The following is a 19,510-nucleotide window of genomic DNA, read 5'->3' on the forward strand; positions in this document are numbered from 1 at the left end:
CAACTCCACACAGACATTCTGTCCATGTCTGTGTGGGTTTCCTTTGGGTGCTCCATCTATCTTCCACAATCCAATGATGTGCAAGTTAGGTGGATAGCCATTGAAAATGCAAGGTAGGGTGGTGAGTCTGGGGAAGATGCTGCATGGAGCAATGGTGTGGACTTGATTGGCCAAATCAGCCTGTTTCCACACTGTAGGGTTTCGGTGATTCTATTTATGAAAAACCTTTGTCATGTAACATTATGGAAACAGGACATTCACCAGTTCCCCTTTTCCCACAGCGCTTAACTCAGGAATCACGTGTGTTTAGATTAATCTGGGGTATTATGGTAATCTCACCCAACAGCAGGAATAAAGGCTGACATGACGCCAGTTATTTATACTGGTAGATGAATGCCTCATTTGCTTGATAATTACAAATATCTGAACGCGAACCCATTATTGAAGGATAAATGGAATCTTACGGATCAGGAGCTTTGATATATGGAACAAAGGGATTTTGATGTCCATGTACACACAATAATAAATGTAACCAAAATGGCGACTGGAATTGTTCATGGAGCTACAACACAGGAAGGAGCTGGTGTTGTATTGTCCAGAGATTTATTCTGATGGTGTCTGGTTCATTCAGATTCAGCATCATAACTCAGAAAGGTCAGCTCAGTGCACAGCTGGTGTTGATAGGAATAGTGTCAGAGTTCAAAAGGTTACTTTTTGAAGAATGATTATATTTGTTGTATTCATTGAGACGAAGATTAATTTAAGAGACACCCTTTAAATAATTAGGAAATTCAGTTACATAAATGTGGAAAATCTGTTTCATCAGGTTTCTGGGATCAAAAATAAAGGAAACATTTGTTTAAAATTAGAGACCAGTCACTGTGTGAATGAGGAATGAATTTTTCTCACTAAAGACACTGGTAATCTTGAATCATTTGTCCATAAAGCTGTGGGTGTTACTGCTCAAACTGAAGATTGATTAATTCTCATCAGTCACAGGTAACAGGGGGGTATGTAGCAAGCACAGAATTGAGGGACAGATCAGCCATGATGTCATTGAATGGTGAAATAATAGACTCAGTTGAACACAGCGCTATGTTCGCAGCAATGTGTGTGGCAGGGTGTAAAGTCTTCCCTTGACAAGATTTCCCCAGATTACTACACTGCCAAACTCCAGTGTTGACAGGAAAACACCTGAAGACTTTGTATGATTCTCATGAAACCTCAAGTTATTTCTTTCTTTTCACCTGGTGTCAGATAATTGGCATCATTTTTTTATTTATAAAATTGAAAATAAACCCAGCTCCAATATTACTATTTCACCAACAGGGCGGGTATTGAACAAGAAATGAAGACATTTCACTGATGATGCCTGTCTCTTCACTGCCTGCTTTGGCCTTTGTGAAGTGTGAGGAAGATCAGGTTACAGCCAGTAATTCACCAAGTCTCCATTAGATCACAAGACAGAACCAGTATTTCTTGATGAAGTGCCCAAGACCATTTAGACTGCCGTGGAATAAACACTAACCTTGTAACATGGGCACAGCTTTCCAGATTGCCACAGGACTGAGGCTGGCAAACTGTCCAAAGGAAGTTTCCAAGAAAAACAGTGGCATCCCAACGAGTGCCAACATGAGGGTGTAGGGAATAAGGAATACAGCTGGAAAATGGAGGAAACAATTTCAGGGTTGCATTAGATTTGAAAAGATTAAAACAATCACTCAAAGTAAACTTCTGAAACCAATCTGAAATATGTCTCTCTCTGTCTTGCTGTCCATTTAATTTTCCATCTGTCTATCTATCCAGAGTCATTTATAATCACGTCTTTTTCCCGACACTAGAAATTAATGTTCTCCTCTTTCATTGATCCTGATGACAGTTTGTTTGAGAGGATATCTCTGTTGTATCGAGGTGACATTTCAGTGTCATAGGGCAGAGTGAGATACACCAAATGAATGTTCTTTAAGATGAATGTGGATGAGCCTTGTCAAATATGTACATTTGAAGATGTGTATATCTTTGAAGTTGTTATCAATTTTACTTCAACGTGGCACTGGAAAAGGCACAGCAGGTCAGGCAGCATCCGAGGTTCAAGAGAGTTGGCATTTCAAGCAGGATCCTCCTTCAGTTTTGGGGAGAGGGACGAGGGTTGAGAAATAAATTGGGGGAAAGGTGTGGAGCTAGGGGAAAAGTAGGCGATGGGTGGGCAAAACTGGTGGCAGTGATAGGTTGGTGGAAAGGGTAGAGTGGATAGGTGGGAAGAAAGATAGACAGTCGGATTTGAGTTGGAGGGTTGGATCTGGGATGGGGGGAGGGGAGATTTAGAAACTGGTGAATTCAATGTTCATGTCATGTGGTTGTAAGCTCCCAAGACGGAGGATGAAGTGTTTCCCTTCCAGTTTGTGAGTGGCCTTGTGTCAGCAGTGGAGGAGGCACAGAATGGATATGTCCTTTGGGAAGTGAGAGAGGGGGTTGAAGTAGATGGCCAAGGGAAGGTAGGGTTGGTTGGTGCATACAGAGATGTTCCTTTAACTGTCCCACGAGTTTGCACATGGTCTGTCTGACGCAGAGGAGACCACATCAAGAGCAACAGATACAACTGATAAGATGAGAGGATGTACAAGTAAATCTCTGCCTGAGTTTATCAATGTCCATGCAGGGTGGTTGTAGGCTCCCTTTTCAATGCTCGTGCAGTGGGAACGTATGCTCCTTTTACAATGTCCATGCAGTGTGTCTGTAGGCTCCCTTAACAATATCCATGCAGTGTGGCTGTAGGCTCCCTTTTCAATGTCCATGCAGTGTGGCTGTAGGCTCCCTTTTCAATGTCCATGCATTGTGGTTGTAGGCTCCCTTTTCAATATCCATGCATTGTGGTTGTAGTCTCCCTTTACAATATCCATGCAGTGTGGCTGTAGTCTCCCTTTTCAATGTCCGTGCAGTGTGGTTGTATGCTCCTTTTACAATGTCCATGCAGCGTGTTGTCGGCTCCCTTTACAATGTCCGTGCAGTGTGTCTGTCGGCTCCCTTAACAATATCCATGCAGTGTGGCTGTAGGCTCCCTTTTCAATGCTCGTGCAGTGGGAACGTATGCTCCTTTTACAATGTCCATGCAGTGTGGCTGTAGGCTCCCTTTTCAATGTCCATGCAGTGTGGCTGTAGGCTCCCTTTTCAATGTCCATGCATTGTGGTTGTAGTCTCCCTTTACAATGTCCATGCAGTGTGGCTGTAGGCTCCCTTTACAATGTCCGTGCAGTGTGTCTGTAGGCTCCCTTAACAATATCCATGCAGTGTGGCTGTAGGCTCCCTTTTCAATGCTCGTGCAGTGGGAACGTATGCTCCTTTTACAATGTCCATGCAGTGTGGCTGTAGGCTCCCTTAACAATATCCATGCAGTGTGGCTGTAGGCTCCCTTTACAATGTCCATGCAGTGTGGCTGTAGTCTCCCTTTACAATGTCCATGCAGTGTGGTTGTATGCTCCTTTTACAATGTCCATGCAGTGTGGTTGTATGCTCCTTTTACAATGTCCATGCAGCGTGTTGTCGGCTCCCTTTACAATGTCCGTGCAGTGTGTCTGTAGGCTCCCTTAACAATATCCATGCAGTGTGGCTGTAGGCTCCCTTTTCAATGCTCGTGCAGTGGGAACGTATGCTCCTTTTACAATGTCCATGCAGTGTGGCTGTAGGCTCCCTTAACAATATCCATGCAGTGTGGCTGTAGGCTCCCTTTTCAATGTCCATGCATTGTGGTTGTAGTCTCCCTTTACAATATCCATGCAGTGTGGCTGTAGTCTCTCTTTTCAATGTCCATGCAGTGTGGCTGTAGTCTCCCTTTACAATATCCATGCAGTGTGGCTGTAGTCTCCCTTTACAATGTCCATGCAGTGTGGTTGTATGCTCCTTTTACAATGTCCATGCAGTGTGTTGTCGGCTCCCTTTACAATGTCCATGCATTGTGGCTGTAGGCTCCCTTTACAATGTCCGTGCAGTGTGTGGCTGTAGGCTCCCTTTACAATGTTCATGCCGTGTGGCTGTATGCTCCCTTTTCAATGTCCATGCAGTGTGGGTGTCGGTTCCCTTTACAATGTCCATGCAGAGTCTGTCTGTAGGCTCCCTTTACAATGTCCATGCAGTGTGGTTGGAGGCTCCCTTTTCATTATCCATGCAGTGTGGTTGTATACTCTCTTTTCAATGTTTGTGCAGTGTGGTTGTAGGCTCCTTTTTCAATGTCCATTCTGTATGGTTGTAGGCTATCTTTTCAAATCTATGCAGTGAGGTTGTCGGCTCCTTTTTCAATGTCCATGCAGTGTGGCTGTAGGCTCCCTTTTCAATGTCCATGCATTGTGGTTGTAGGCTCCCTTTTCAATGCTCATACAGTGTAGTCGTAGGCTCCCTTTTCAATGTCCATGCATTGTGGTTGTAGGCTCCCTTTTCAATGCTCATACAGTGTAGTCGTAGGCTCCCTTTTCAATTCCCATACAGTGGGTTTGTATGCTCCCTTTACAATGTCCATGCTGTGTGGTTGTAGGCTCCCTTTTCAATGTCCACGCTGTGTGGTTGTAGGCTCCCTTTTCAATGTCCACGCTGTGTGGTTGTAGGCTCCCTTTTCAATGTCCACGCTGTGTGGTTGTAGGCTCCCTTTTCAATGTCCTCGCTGTGTGGTTGTAGGCTCCCTTTTCAATGTCCACGCTGTGTGGTTGTAGGCTCCCTTTTCAATGTCCACGCTGTGTGGTTGTCAGCTCCCTTTTCAATGTCCTCGCTGTGTGGTTGTAGGCTCCCTTTACAATGTCCATGCAGTGTGGTTGTAGGCTCCCTTTACAATGTCCATGCAGTGTGGTTGTAGGCTCCCTTTACAATGTCCATGCAGTGTGGTTGTAGGCTCCCTTTACAATGTCCATGCAGTGTGGTTGTAGGCTCCCTTTACAATGTCCATGCAGTGTGGTTGTAGGCTCCCTTTTCAATGTCCATGCAGTGTGACTGTGGGCTCCCTTTTCAATGTCTGTGCAGTGTAGCTGGAGGCTCCCTTTTCAATGTCTCTGCTGTGTGGCTATAGGCTCCCTTTACAATGTCCATGCAGTGTGGTTTTGGGCTCCCTTTACAATGTACATGCAGTGTGGTTGTAGGCTCCCTTTCCAATATCCATGCAGTTGGTTGTACGCTCCATTTACAAATTCCATGCAGTGTGGTTGTAGGCTCCGTTTTCAATTCCCATGCAATGGGGTTGTATGCTCCCTGTACAATATCCATGCAGTGTGTTTGTAGGCTCCTTTTTCAATGTTAATGCAGTGTGGTTGTCGGCTCCCCGTTCAATTCCCATGCAGTGGAGTTGTATGCTCCCTTTACAATGTCCATACAGTGTGGTTGTAGGCTCCCTTTTCAATGCTCTTGCAGTGTGGTTTTAGGCTCCCTTTTCTATATTCAGGAGCTGACACAACGCTACTCTCAAATTGGTGGAAGAACATCTCATCTGCCACCTCGAAGCCCACAACCACATGGCATGAACAATGAATGCACCAGTTTCCAAACCTCCTCTACTCCCACTCCAACTGATGCAACTCGCTAACTCCGAACCACCGACTTGACCCAAACTACCTGTCCATCTTCTTTCTCACCTAACCACTTCATTGTTTCCACTGACCTATCAGTGTCACCACTCACCTTCACCGAGCCCCCTAGCCCCACCCTCTCTCCCCATTTTTCTCTTAAACCCCTGACCTGAAAAAGGATTCTGCCTGAAATGTCGACTCTCTTGCTGTCTGGATGCTGCCTGACGAGCTGTGTCTTTTCCAGTGCCACGTTTTATCAACTCTGATGTCTCCAACATCTGCAGTTCCCATTGTCTCCTAGTTTTTATTTCAAAACTGTACTTTACTCCTAAAAATATTTCCTTGTACACGCATAGTAACTAAACCAGTTCAGTTCTGTACAGGTGCAAATGAAGAAACAAATATTGGAGTTTGTCCCTGTCCAGCAAACAAACATTTCTTCTTCGTACAAGACTGGATTTAAAGATATTTGAGGCACCTTGGTGACTGCTGTCCCAAGCTTTAATGTGCCCCTCAGCACGTCGTCCTGGACATTGGAATGTGACCATCTGCAACATTTGGGCAGGGTTAACTCCTTGTTCTGGAAGACCTATAAGTTTCAGGCAGACCAAAGAGTGTCTTTCACTGACTTGATGGCACAGTCGGTGTTAATTTTGAGGCATTCCAGTAAACAGAGTGTAGAGTACAGTGTCCTCTGTCACGGAGCTGCTTGGGCAAAAACCATTGCATCTTTCTCCAGACTTCCTGCTAAGGCACATTCAGCCAGAGATGTGTGACAGTCTCTTCCCTCCCCCATCTCTCACCCCGAAGCCATGTCGAGCACAGTGTGCGGTGGCACAGAGAGTCCGGATGGACATGAAGGATCTGACAGGTAGTGCCCTCCTCTCCACCAGCCAAGCGGTGTTTTGGTGCTTGTTGGAAAGTTCTGGCAATGAGACATTCTGCCAAATGACTTTGACATTCTGTTGAGGGAACATCCTGACAGGATCCACCCTCACCTTTTCCCATGGGTTTTTGCGGATACTCCGTGCTGACCACTTCCCGATGGACATGTGGATGGACGTGTATTGAAGGGGGAGGAGCAACACATTCACAGATGTGCCTTTACTTTCTTGATTGATAATGAGCTAAAAGCAGTTTTTAAACTCTCTTCCAGTTTGTGCAGCTCTTTGTAAACTTACATAAGATTTTAGTTTGATATTTACGATGGAAATATCACCAGGAAAACAGCAAGTTCAACTATAAACTTTTTAAATTATCCTGACCATTTTCCAGCTGCTTTCACAAATTACTGCACGAAAAATAGAAGAAATGTTCGCGGAATTGAAGGAATGTTAGCTTTTAAATAAAAACATCAACATCATTTACTCAAAATCGGAAAATGAGAGACCGACTTCCCAAACATTTAATTCGGGCACAGTCAGAACAGCTTCATAAAAAGGTGATTCTCCAGTCTGGCATTATTTTAGCAGGAGAAACTTTGATCAACTTTGTCCTCGTATCTCCTTGATTCATTCTTTTATTCTGTGAAATTAATGTTCAATTTGCAATTTATCCTCATTTAGTCATAGAATCGTAAAGTTTTACAGCACAGAAACAGACCCTTTGAATTGCTGAGTATAACTTCTGTATCTTTTTACTCCAGTCTCATATATAAAGGGTAAAGTTGGGTGGCTTCAACCAGTGATGCCTGTGTAATATCCGAGGCATAATCTTACCTACTACACAGTCTATACCCCCTTACCAAATACCCTGGCATACCACCCAGATGGCAACCTGCCCTCCAAGCACCAGGATATCACATTTCCTTTATATACTTACTGTTGGACAGTAGCTATCAAAGAGGCTGCAACAACCTTTACGTTTCAGGATACTGCAGCTGAGAGCTGGTTTCTCTAACCAGCCCCTGGCTCCTTAACCACCTCCACTATAGTTCGAGGCTGAGAAAACACTGTGCGAATAGTACCACTGTTCCACATTTCTGAAATAGTCATGATCAGAATCTCATCTCAGGAATGAAGAGCTGCTTCTGTTTTTAACTAAGGCAAGGCTCAGAATGGAAATCTCTGGGAGATTGTCATTGTTTGGAAAATTGGGCCCCCTATAAACAGCTTAAAGCTGTCAGATTCAATTCACTGTCTTTTATGTCAACATTATTTAACCCTGTATGATGACCAACTTCAATAAACTATTTTGAATTTAATGGAATTTAATATTATTTATAAACAGTTTATTTTTCCCTTTCCTTTTGTTTTCTCTCTGCTGTGTTGTGGATTTGTTTATAGTACCTCCTCCATTTTTGTAAGCCAGGTACGGGAACCTCCAGACGTTGCCCAGACCCACAGCACAGCCAATCACTGAGAGCAAGTAATCAGTCTTCGAGGACCAGTTACCCCGCTCCACATTCTCATCATCTTCATTTACAGCATCATTGTTGGCAACCTGAGGGAGAGAATGGAAATGGCTGAGTCAGAGATTAGACCAGAACTCAAGCAAAAAGCACATGTTTCACCTATTACAGAAAAACTGACTTGGGTTTTATACCCAGTGCCAAAACAATCACCTCATCATTGGCCCTGACTTCAAAGAGATCTGTATTGAGAGATTTCACACCTCACTGGTCAGCTTACATTTTTCAATGTCCACTTTGATGGTGGAACAGTTTATGTGTGAACCTATTGCTGAGCTGCTGTGAAACGTCCAGCTGTCTATGCAGCCAATCGAATTAAATAATTCTCACTGACACCCAATCAGGGAATGAACATCATATTTAATTAAACTACATTATAAGAAATTTAAAGAACTGGTGTATAAACAAAACTGTAGAAGCAGAACTATCCTCAGAAAGAGCCATTATGTAATGATAAACCATGATAAGTTTAAAAATCACTGTAAGAACATTTCACTTGTCGAATATTTCAGGGCCAAGTCAGTTGTTAACAGACAGGGAGGAGACTGGAAGAACACAGCAGGCCAGGCAGTATCAGGAGGTGAAGAAGTCGACATTTTGGGTGTAACCCCTCTTCAGGACTGGGGGTGGGTGTGGGGGGATCTACAGATAAAGGAGGAGGCATGGGCAGAGTGGTGAAGTGGGGAGAGGTGAGGACAGGTAGAGGGTTTGAGCTGGTTGGTCAATGGGAGGAATGAATCCAGTTGGTGGCTGGGAGGAATGGAAGGGAGGGGAGGCTCTGGAAACAAATCATCCTTAACTTCAGCCAGCTATAACTGGACGCTACCACCAAGAACATTTTCTTCTCCCCACCCCACTCTGTCTTCTTCAAGGGCCGTTCCCTTTGACAGCTCTTGGTTTGCGTCACTCTCCCCACCGATCCCTCTGAACCCCCAGGTATCTTGCCCTGCAACCAGAAAAGATGCAAAGCCTGCCAATACTCCACCCCCCCACCTCTATCTTGGGCCCCAAACAGTCCTTCCAGGTGAGACAGAGGTTCATCTGCCTCTCTTACATCCTAGTTTACTGCATCAGGTGCTCCCAATGTGGCCTTTTCTACACTGGGGCGACCAAGCGTAAATTTAGGGAACGGTTCATTGAGCATCTCAGCCAGGCACGAGAGGGTGACCAGATCTCCCAGCCACCGCCCATTTCAATTCCCCTTTCCCACTCCTGTTCCGGCATGACCATCTTGGGACTCCTCCATTGCCACAACGAATCAAACCACAAATGGAGGAACAACACCTCATCTTCCGCCTGGGCAGCCTACAGCCTGGAGGATGCAATACTGAGTTCTCTAATTTCAAGCAAACTCCCTTCCCTTCCCCAACTCCCTTCCCAGCCCCTCCCCCTCACTTCCTCCCACCCAGCCACCAACTGGTGTTCCTCTCATTGACCAACCATGTCGTACCCTCTATCTGTTTTCACCTCTCCCAACTTCACCACCCTGCCCCGTCACCCCCTTTATCTGCAGCTCCCCCCACACCCACCCCCAGTCCTGAAGAAGGGTTACACCCGAAACGTCAACTTCTCCATCTCCTGATGCTGCCCGGCTTGTTGTGTTCTTCCAGTATCCTCCCTGTCTACTTTAGATTCCAGCATCTGCAGTATTTTTGTCTCTAAACAAGTCATTTGTTCAGCATTTACTACTCAGATTATCACAAGTCCAGTTATATCGATAAAATCTGTTTTTTACTGGGATTTCTGACATTGTGCTGAGTTTGGAAAATGAGACGTTCTTGTCAGAGCAACAAATTTCACTGTTTGCTTCCAATAGACAGCTGGGGGTTACAAGTTAACTTGTGCTCAATCGGGAAATGACCAACTGCAAATTCAGGGTTTCCACCTTAATCTGTAATTGTGCTAAATACTGAAGTTGACGTCAGATTCAAAGGGCATTGTGTCAGTGCTATTAGTTTGCCCTCAAAGCCCCCATGAGTTCCAAGACCATCTCTAAATTGCAGCAATCAAATGGAAGTTTGCAAACACTCTGAAACCCAGGGAGAACCATTACAATTCACATAAATCAAAGTCCCCAGAACACCATCACACTCAGAATGTTCGGAGTTTACTATCATGGTTTGATAAAATACTCACCGTATTCTCTTGTTGGCCAATCTGTGAGGACCGACAAAGAAACAATTGTCCCCTGTCCATTTGTCACCAAGGATGGGAGATTTTTCCACTTGCTTGGATGTTTGGGTTGGATACAAAGATTAGGGAGAGTCGTATTGTCTAAACGTCTTCCAATGTATCCAGCCCTGGACGTCTGATTAAGGATGATTCAGCTCCACATCAGGTAAAGACTGTTCCTATTGTCTGACTGCACCATCCAAATACTTTGTGTCTCATTGCAATTCTACCATATCGACAGGCTTGAGAACATTTGCATTTTGAAATGAAATAGCATCAAGTCTAACTGCAGATGTCAGTAACTTGGAGGCTGAACAATGTATATCATTTACTTAAAATTGAGACACAAATTAGAAACCTGCCATTACATCAGTGTCCAGACCTTTTTCAACCTCATCTGTCATTGGCAGGTAGGGAGTGAAGGCAGCGACCTCAGCAGCTGAGGAGGGATGGACAGTAAATCTGTTAAGCAGGTAATTAAGAACACAAAATCACAGTGATAGGCTGTGGTTGTATTAGTCTGTACATGCAGGATCTCATCTTGGAAACTAAGCAGGGACTGTTTGTGTGAATATTTGAGTGGGGGATAGCCTCAGAGTATTCAGGTATAGCAGGCTTGATTATTGACTACATCACTGCCTTGTTGGAAGCTAGTTTTTTAAAACTTATTTTTCCTGAAATTCACTTCCCAAGTTTATACTCGAATAAATCCAAACAGTTGTCTCAGGTCTTGTTTCTAACACCTTTATCAGTATACAACGCTGGAATAAACAAACAACAGAGCCATTGTTCTCTCACAGTTCACCACAATTTAAAACTTCCTTTCCTGGCCAAGAGTAAACCAAAAACTTCTCATCCTCCCTTCGTGTTCACTAGACACAACACCTTTCAGGAGAGTTCGGATTTCTCCACTAATGTTGCACTCCATCAGCATCAAACAAACTCCAGTACAACCAGTTTACACCGATTAAAGTGAAAGAAAAGGACAATTGCACAGTTCAAAATAGGTAATCAAAGTGACAAATAATGCACTGTATTATACAGCATCTGTGTATCTGTATGTTTGTGAATATGTATGTTTGTTTGTGTATATGTATGCATGGATATGTGTGGATGTGTCTCTGTGTGTGTGCGCGTGTTTATCAGTATGCATGCGTTACGTGTGTGTGTTTGTGCGTGTGTGTTTGTGTGTGTGTGTGTTTGTGCATGTGTGAGAGAGTGAGCACTTGTCCAAACTTTTGTGCATGCATGATTTTTCCTCTCCAGGCAGGACGTAAATTTACATCCTCAGCTATTGTTGGCTGCATGTGCTCTCTTTCAAACTGACACACTTTCTGATTAGAAATTTAAAATGTCCACAGTCCATCGAGATTCTGGTCATGACACTGGTGACATAGGGCTAGAGAGAATGCACTAAGGACCCAGTTAACATCCCATTGCAGTCGCCAGTTCAATTTAATTTCAATTAAGAATGCAATTAAAAATAAATAATGCAGTGTTGTTAATGGTAATGAGAAAACTAATGTTGATTGCTGTAAAAATGCATTTTATGATAAATCCTGTTGTGGGAAGTGGATATCACTGCCAAGGTCAGAACTTGTTACACACCCCTCATCGTCCCTGAACCCAGGAGCTTGTTAGGTTATTTCAATAGGCAGTGGAATCAGCAATAGTGCAGTGTGTCTGGAGTCACATGGAAGCCACACCAACGACAGACAGCAGATTGCCTTCCCTCAAGGATATGAGTGGTCCAGATGTGTTTTTGCAGCAATCTATAATGGTTTTCTGGTTACTATTGCTGACACCGGATTTTTTTTCAATTGCAGGTTTTCAAATTAAATTTAAATTTGACTGGCTGCCATTTTGGCATTGACCCAGAACAGTAGCCTCTGACTCACTGCAGCTTGGTGGAAACTGTTACTGTTGCTATGCCACTGATGGTGAATGGCAGAGGGAAGAGTACATGACTGGCAGTGACATTCCATTTGTAGAGGCAAGGATCAAGGAAAAGGCAATTAGCATGGAAAATAATTATTCTGGTCAATGGTAGAGATTGTGCTCCACCTAGAAGATTTCACATGAGCTCATTCTGTATTTGGGATTATAAATTACTGTCCTCTCTTTAACTGTTAATTCCAGATGTCCTGGTGATATTCAGAATACGGGCCTCTAGCACGTCAAGGGGAATTGGGAATCAATGTGTGTTCAGATACACTCTTGGTTTCTAATTATGACTTCCATGTGGAATGAGGTGATGCATAGAGTGCAGAAACCACACCAGTCTCTTCACTAAAGAGCCAAGGGTATGGTTTGTACAGGCTGAGATAGGTGATCATTCAAGATATCATCAAATAGGAAGCCCTTGAGGAAATGTAAAAAACCTGTCCCAATCTCATGGTGATGGATGTACACCACTGTTCAGACCACAATGTTGAAAATGTCACGAGACAGTTTACAAATGAAAAAGACCAAATGAGTTAACCAATGGTTTCAAATCAGATATACTGGTCCTCTAATGTTCAGATGTTTGAAAGGAATGTGACCTGCTCTGTGCTGGTTACACTCCTTCAGGCTATGGAACCCTGAAGGAGTGTAACCAGCACAGAGCAGGTCACATTCCTTTCAAACATCTGAACATTAGAGGACCAGTATATCTGATTTGAAACCATTGGTTAACTCATTTGGTCTTTTTCATTTGTAAACTGTCTCGTGACATTTTCAACATTGTGGTCTGAACAGTGGTGTACATCCATCACCATGAGATTGGGACAGGTTTTTTACATTTCCTCAAGGGCTTCCTATTTGATGATATCTTGAATGATCACCTATCTCAGCCTGTACAAACCATACCCTTGGCTCTTTAGTGAAGAGACTGGTGTGGTTTCTGCACTCTATGCATCACCTCATTCCACATGGAAGTCATAATTAGAAACCAAGAGTGTATCTGAACACACATTGATTCCCAATTCCCCTTGACGTGCTAGAGGCCCGTATTCTGAATATCACCAGGACATCTGGAATTAACAGTTAAAGAGAGGACAGTAATTTATAATCCCAAATACAGAATGAGCTCATGTGAAATCTTCTAGGTGGAGCACGATCTCTACCATTGACCAGAATAATTATTTTCCATGCTAATTGCCTTTTCCTTGATCCTTGCCTCTACAAATGGAATGTCACTGCCAGTCATGTACTCTTCCCTCTGCCATTCACCATTTCAACTCTGGGTTCTGATAAATTCTGAATTTTAGGAATAGGATTTTCATTCTTTTACCATGTCATTGACTGGGTAGACTTCGTCCCTCCTCACTGGGGGTGGGATATGTCTCCGGACCTGGGACTGTGGAGGTTTGTACAGCTCCTGTACCCTGTGCATCTCTGCATGGGTCACACCGTACCGAGGGAGCTGCAACTTTGGGAATGTATTTGCATTGGTTGCACAACACTCAGTGAATAAATGCATTTATTTTGCATTAACAAGTTTGACAGCACTGATGGGATTAAAGGGAATGGTCCCAAGTGAACCTTTATTTATCAGAAGCTCATACAACAGAGATCCCTGTTAGTACTCAGTTAAAATTGTAACAGTCTCTTCCAACATCAAAAACATAAAAGCAGTCAAGTGGATTGCCTGCTTTTCTTTGAAACTGTAAAATTGCTCTTTCAATATTTAGTTTTGTTCCAGGGATATTGAGATTAATTCCTCCAAGTTAAAAATTCATTCCGAGCAATAATATGCTGTGGGTAGGATCAGCAAATGATCCCCCAGCTCAGTACGCAATAAATCTTCACACCCAACAGAGAATATCAGACTGATGGCCATTCAGTTTTATTTGTAGGTCTTGTATTGTGTCACAGACACACAGAAGGTGCAAGTGAAAAACTGGGTTTATTTTAGTTATCAGCTCTATTAGAGAAAATGTTGCATGAAGAATGTGCAGGAAATGATTGAAATATCTCCCTCATTCACTGTTACATTAGCATGGTGTTTCTATTTGATTGTGATGGTTCCCTCAACACAATTCTGTCCAACATCAGTGTGTTAATGTGGAAGATTGTGTCATTTTAGCTGCAGTGAGATTAACGTCCACATTCAGGTAAATGTCTGTCCACAGGTTTTACTGAACACAATTATATGAAAGGAATGAGACAAAATGACAACAGTTCCATGTTCCATGTGAGCATGTGTACACGAGATTGAAAGAATTACAAGTGAAATGCTCCATCACCATGAAGGTGTGTTTGGGGACTAAGACAGTGACTGGACAAGAAGTGACAGTGTTCAACCACTGCAATTGCATTGTAAGGAGGGCGTGTGGGGATTGAGGATATGACAGGGTACAGGAGCTGTACAAACCTCCACAGTCCCAGGTCTGGAGACACATCCCACGCCCAGTGAGGAGGCACAAAATTTTCCCAGTCCATAACATGGTTAAAGAATGAAAATCATATTCCTAAAATTAAGAATTTATCAGAACCCAGAGTTGAAATGGTGAATGGCAGAGGGAAGAGTACATGACTGGCAGTGACATTGCATTTGTAGAGGCAAGGACCATGGAAAAAACAATTAGCATGGAAAATAATTATTCTGGTCAATAGTAGAGATTATGCGGCAAGGCGGCTCAGTGGTTAGCACTGCTGCCTCACAGCGCCAGGCTCCCAGGTTTGATTCCAGCCTTTGGGTGACTGTCTGTGTGGGGTTTGAACATTCTCCCCGTGTCTGCGTAGTTTGCTCCGGTTTCCTCCCACAGTCCAAAGATGTGCAGGTCAGATGAATTGGCCACGCTAAATTGCCCGTAGTGTTCGGTGCATTAGTCAAACGGAAATGGGTCTGGGTGGGTTGCTCTTCGGAGAGTCGGTGTGGACTTGTTGAGCCGAGGGACCTGTTTCCACACTGTAGGGAATCTAATTCAATCTAATCTAGAGGATTTCACATGAGTTCATTTTGTATCAATTACTGTCCTCTCTTTAACTCTTAATTCCAGATATGCTGAGGCCCTATACTGGTGATATTTAGAATACAGGCCTCTGGCAGGTCAAGGGGAATTGGGCATCAATGTGTGTTCAGGTTAGTTCAGTCTTGGTTTCTACTTACGTCTTCCATGTGGAATGAGGTGATGCATAGAGTGCAGAAACCACACCAGTCTCTTCACTAAAGAGCCAAGGGTATGGTTTGTACAGGCTGAGATAGGTGATCATTCAAGATATCATCAAATAGGATGATATCTTGAGGAAATGTAAAAAACCTGTCCCAATCTCATGGTGATGGATGTACACCACTGTTCAGACCACAATGTTGAAAATGTCACGAGACAGTTTACAAATGAAAAAGACCAAATGTGTTAACCAATGGTTTCAAATCAGATGTCCTGGACCTCTAATGTTCAGATGTGACCTGCTCTGTGCTGGTTATACTCCTTAGGGCTATGCAAGTTACACAAGTTACACTGTGCTGGTTACACTCCTTAGGCCTCAGTGGCATAGCAACAGTAACAGTTTCCACCAAGCTACAGTGAGTCAGAGGCTACTGTTCTGGGTCGATGCCAAAATGGCAGCCAGTCAAATTTAAATTTAATTTGAAAACCTGCAATTGAAAAAAACTCCAGTCTCAGCAATGGTAACCAGAAAACCATTATAGATTGCTGCAAAAACACATCCGGACCACTCATATCCTTGAGGGAAGGCAATCTGCTGTCTATCATTGGTGTGGCCTCCATGTGACTCCAAACCCACTGCATTATTGCTGATCCCACTGCCCATTGAAATAACCTAACAAGCTCCTGGGTTCAGGGACCATGAGGGGTGTGTAACAAGTGCTGACCTTGGCAGTGATATCCACTTCCCACAACAGGATTTATCATAAAATGCATTTTTACAGCAATCAACATTAGTTTTCTCGTTACCATTAACAACACTGCATTTTTTATTTTTTATTGCATTCTTAATTGAAATTAAATTCCACTGGCTCTTGCAATGGAATGTTAACTGGGTCCTCAGTGCATTCTCTCTGGCCCTATGTAACCAGTGTCATGACCAGAATCTCGATGGGCTGTGGTCATTTTTAATTTTGAATTACAAAATGTGTCAGTTTGAAAGAGAGCATACGCAACCAACAATGGCTGAGGATGTAAATTTACATTCTGCCGAGAGAGGGAGAATTGTGTGCATACACAAAAGTTTGTACAAATGCTCTCACACACACACGCATGAATAACACACACAAACTCACAAATGCGCACACACATATGCACAAACACATCCATACACACACGTGAAGACATATGCACATAAACAAACATACAAATTCACAAACATACAGATACACAGAAGCTATCTCATACATCTTGGATTACATGTTTTAAATCATGTAATTGTCCTTTTCTTTCACTTTAATCGGTGTAAACTGGTGGTACTGAAGTTTGATGCTGATGGAGTGCAACATTAGTGGAGAAATCCGTACTCTACTGAAATGTGTTGTGTCGAGAGAACACGAAGGGAGGACGGGAAAATTATGGTTGAGATACAGGTTTACTCTTGGCCAGTAAAGTAAGTTTTAAATTGTGATGAACTGTGAGAGAACTATGGCTCTGTTGTTCCTACAGCAATAAAGATGCCTCCTTTACACCAGCATTGGATACTGATAAAGATGTTAGAAACAGCACCTGAGACAACTGTCTGGATTTATTCAAGTATAAACTTGGAAGTGAGTTTCAGAAAAAAAAATTTGAAAATACTGACTTCCAACAGGGCAGTGATGTAGTCAATAATCAAGCCTGCTATACCTGAGTACTCTGAGGCTGTCCCCCACTCAAATATTCACCCAAACAGTCCCTGCTTAGTTTCCAAGACGAGATCCTGCATGTACAGACTAATACAACCACAGCCTATCACTGTGATATCGTGTTCTTAATTACCTGCTTAACAGATGTATTGTCCATCCCTCCTCAGCTGCTGAGGTCACTGCCTTCACTCCCTACCTGCCAATGACAGATGAGGTGGGAAAAGATCTATACACTGATGTAATGGCAGGCTTCTAATTTGTGTCTCAATTTTAAGTAAATGATATACATTGTTCAGCCTCCAAGTTACTGACATCTGCAGTTAGACTTGATGCTATTTCATTTCAAAATGCAAATGTTCTCAAGCCTGTCGATGTGGTAGAATTGCAATGAGACACAAAGTATTTGGATGGTGCAGTCAGACAATAGGAACAGTCTTTACCTGATGTGGAGCTGAATCATCCTTAATCAGACGTCCAGGGCTGGATACATTGGAAGACGTTTAGACAATACGACGCTCCTTAATCTTTGTATCCAACCCAAACATCCAAGCAAGTGGAAAAATCTCCCATCCTTGGTGATAAATGGACAGGGGACAATTGTTTCTTTGTAGGTCCTCACAGATTGACCATCAAGAGAATACGGTGAGTATTTTATCAAACCATGATAGTAAACTCCGAACATTCTGAGTGTGATGGTGTTCTGGGGACTTTGATTTATGTGAATTGTAATGGTTCTCCCTGGGTTTCAGAGTGTTTGCAAACTTCCATTTGATTGCTGCAATTTAGAGATGGTCTTGGAACTCATGGGGGCTTTGAGGGCAAACTAATAGCACTGACACAATGCCCTTTGAATCTGACGTCAACTTCAGTATTTAGCACAATTACAGATTAAGGTGGAAACCCTGAATTTACAGTTGGTCATTTCCCGATTGAGCACAAGTTAACCTGCAACCCCCAGCTGTCTATCGGAAGCAAACAGAGAAATTTGTTTCTCTGACAAGAAGGTCCCATTTTCTACACTCAGCACAATGTCAGAAATCCCAGATAAGAATCAGCCTTTAACAAAATAACTGGGCTCGTGATAATCTGAGCAGTAAATGCTGAACAACTGACTTGGTTAGAGACAAAAATACTGCAGATGCTGGAATCTAAAGTAGACAGAGAGGAGACTGTGAGAATGCAGCAAGCCAGGCAGCATCATTCAGTGAAGAAGTTGACGTTTCAGTTGTAACCCTTTTTCAGGACTGGGTGTGGGTGTGGGGGGAGCTGCTGATAAAGGGGAAGACAGGGGCAGGGTGGTGAAGTGGGGAGAGGTTTAGTCAGATAGAGTGTATGTCCTGGTTGGTGAATAGGAGGAATTCCCGTTGGTGACTGGGTGGGGTGGTAGCGAGGGGGAGGGGCTGGGAAGGAAGTCGGGGAAGGGAAGGGAGGCTAATTGAAATTAGAGAACTCAATGTTGAGTCCTCCATGCTGTCGGCAGCCCAAGTGAAAGATGAGCTGTTGTTCCTCCAATTTGTGGTTTGGTTTGTTGGGGCAATGGAGGAGGCTCAGGATGGTCATGTCGGAACGGGAGTTGGAAAGGGAATTGAAATGGGCGGTGGCTGGGAGGTCCAGTCACCCCCTGCTTGCCTGGCTGAGATGCTCGGTGAACCATTCACTAAGTTTACGTTTGGTCTTCCCAATGTAGAGAAGACCACATTGGGAACCTGATGCAGAAAACTAGGATGTAAGAGAGGCAGGTGAACCTCTGTCTCACCTGGAAGGACTGTTTGGCGCCTTGGATAGAGGTGGTCGGGGGGGGGGTTGTATCAGCTGGTTTTGTGTCTTTTCTGGTTGCAGAGGGTTGGTGGGGAGAGTGGCGCAAACCAAGGACTGTCAAAGGAAATGGTCCTTGTGGAAGACAGAGAAGGATGGGGAGGGGAGATGTTCTTGGTGGTGGGGTCCACTTGAAGCTGGTGGAAGTGTTTAAGGATGATGCAGTTCCATCCGCTGCCAATGGATTCATTCCTCCATTGACGAACCAGGTCATACCCACTACCTGTCCTTTCCGATCCCCACTTCACCACACTGACCCTACATGCCCCTTTATCTGCATTTCCCCCCACAACCACCCCTAGTCCTGAAGAAAGTTTACACCTGAAACATCGCATTCTCCACCTCCTGATGCTGCCTGGCTTGCTGTGTTTTTCCAGCCTCCTGCCTGTCTGTCAACAACTGACTTGGTCCTGAAATATTCGAGATGTGAAATGTTCTTACATTTCTCTTTGTTTTTAAAATCATCTTGTTACATTATTAGGTAATGGCTCTTTCTGAGGATAGTTCTGCTTGTACACATTTGTTTATATCACAACTCTTTAAATTTCTTATAATGTGGTTTAATTAATTGTGATGTTCATTCCCTGATTGGTTGTCAGTGAGAATTATATAATTCGATTGGCTGCATGGACAGCTGGATGTTTCACAGCATCTCAGCAATAGGTTCTCACATAAACTATTCCACCATCAAAGTGGACATTGAAAAATGTAAGCTGACCAGTGAGGTGTGAAATCTCTTAATACAGATCTCTTTGAAGTCAGTGCCAATAATGAGGTGATTGTTTTGGC

At 43.5% G+C, this 19,510-nt stretch overlaps 2 protein-coding genes across 2 annotated transcripts in view; one reads left to right on the forward strand and one right to left on the reverse strand.

Moving 5' to 3' along the window:
* The window catches only part of LOC148148870 (sodium- and chloride-dependent neutral and basic amino acid transporter B(0+)-like), a 59,711-nt gene extending 49,562 nt beyond the window's left edge, over positions 1 to 10,149 (reverse strand). The window contains exons 1-3 of the mRNA XM_087991815.1: positions 10,090 to 10,149; positions 7,832 to 7,985; positions 1,529 to 1,660 (exon numbers count right to left, since the gene is read on the reverse strand). Of these exons, the coding sequence (XP_087847941.1) occupies positions 1,529 to 1,660; positions 7,832 to 7,985; positions 10,090 to 10,149 (346 nt within the window). The remainder of the gene's footprint in view (positions 1 to 1,528; positions 1,661 to 7,831; positions 7,986 to 10,089) is intronic.
* A 7,223-nt stretch (positions 10,150 to 17,372) lies between these two features.
* Positions 17,373 to 19,510, forward strand: part of LOC122557534 (sodium- and chloride-dependent neutral and basic amino acid transporter B(0+)-like) — a 61,780-nt gene continuing 59,642 nt past the window's right edge. Inside the window, exon 1 of the mRNA XM_087992267.1 lies at positions 17,373 to 17,548. Coding sequence (XP_087848393.1) covers positions 17,489 to 17,548 — 60 coding nt within the window. The 5' untranslated portion in view covers positions 17,373 to 17,488. The remainder of the gene's footprint in view (positions 17,549 to 19,510) is intronic.

Source organism: Chiloscyllium plagiosum, unplaced genomic scaffold (genome assembly GCF_037043375.1).
Source record: "Chiloscyllium plagiosum isolate Xiang-an unplaced genomic scaffold, Cpla_swu_hap1 HiC_scaffold_11, whole genome shotgun sequence".
Lineage (NCBI taxonomy): Eukaryota > Metazoa > Chordata > Chondrichthyes > Orectolobiformes > Hemiscylliidae > Chiloscyllium > Chiloscyllium plagiosum.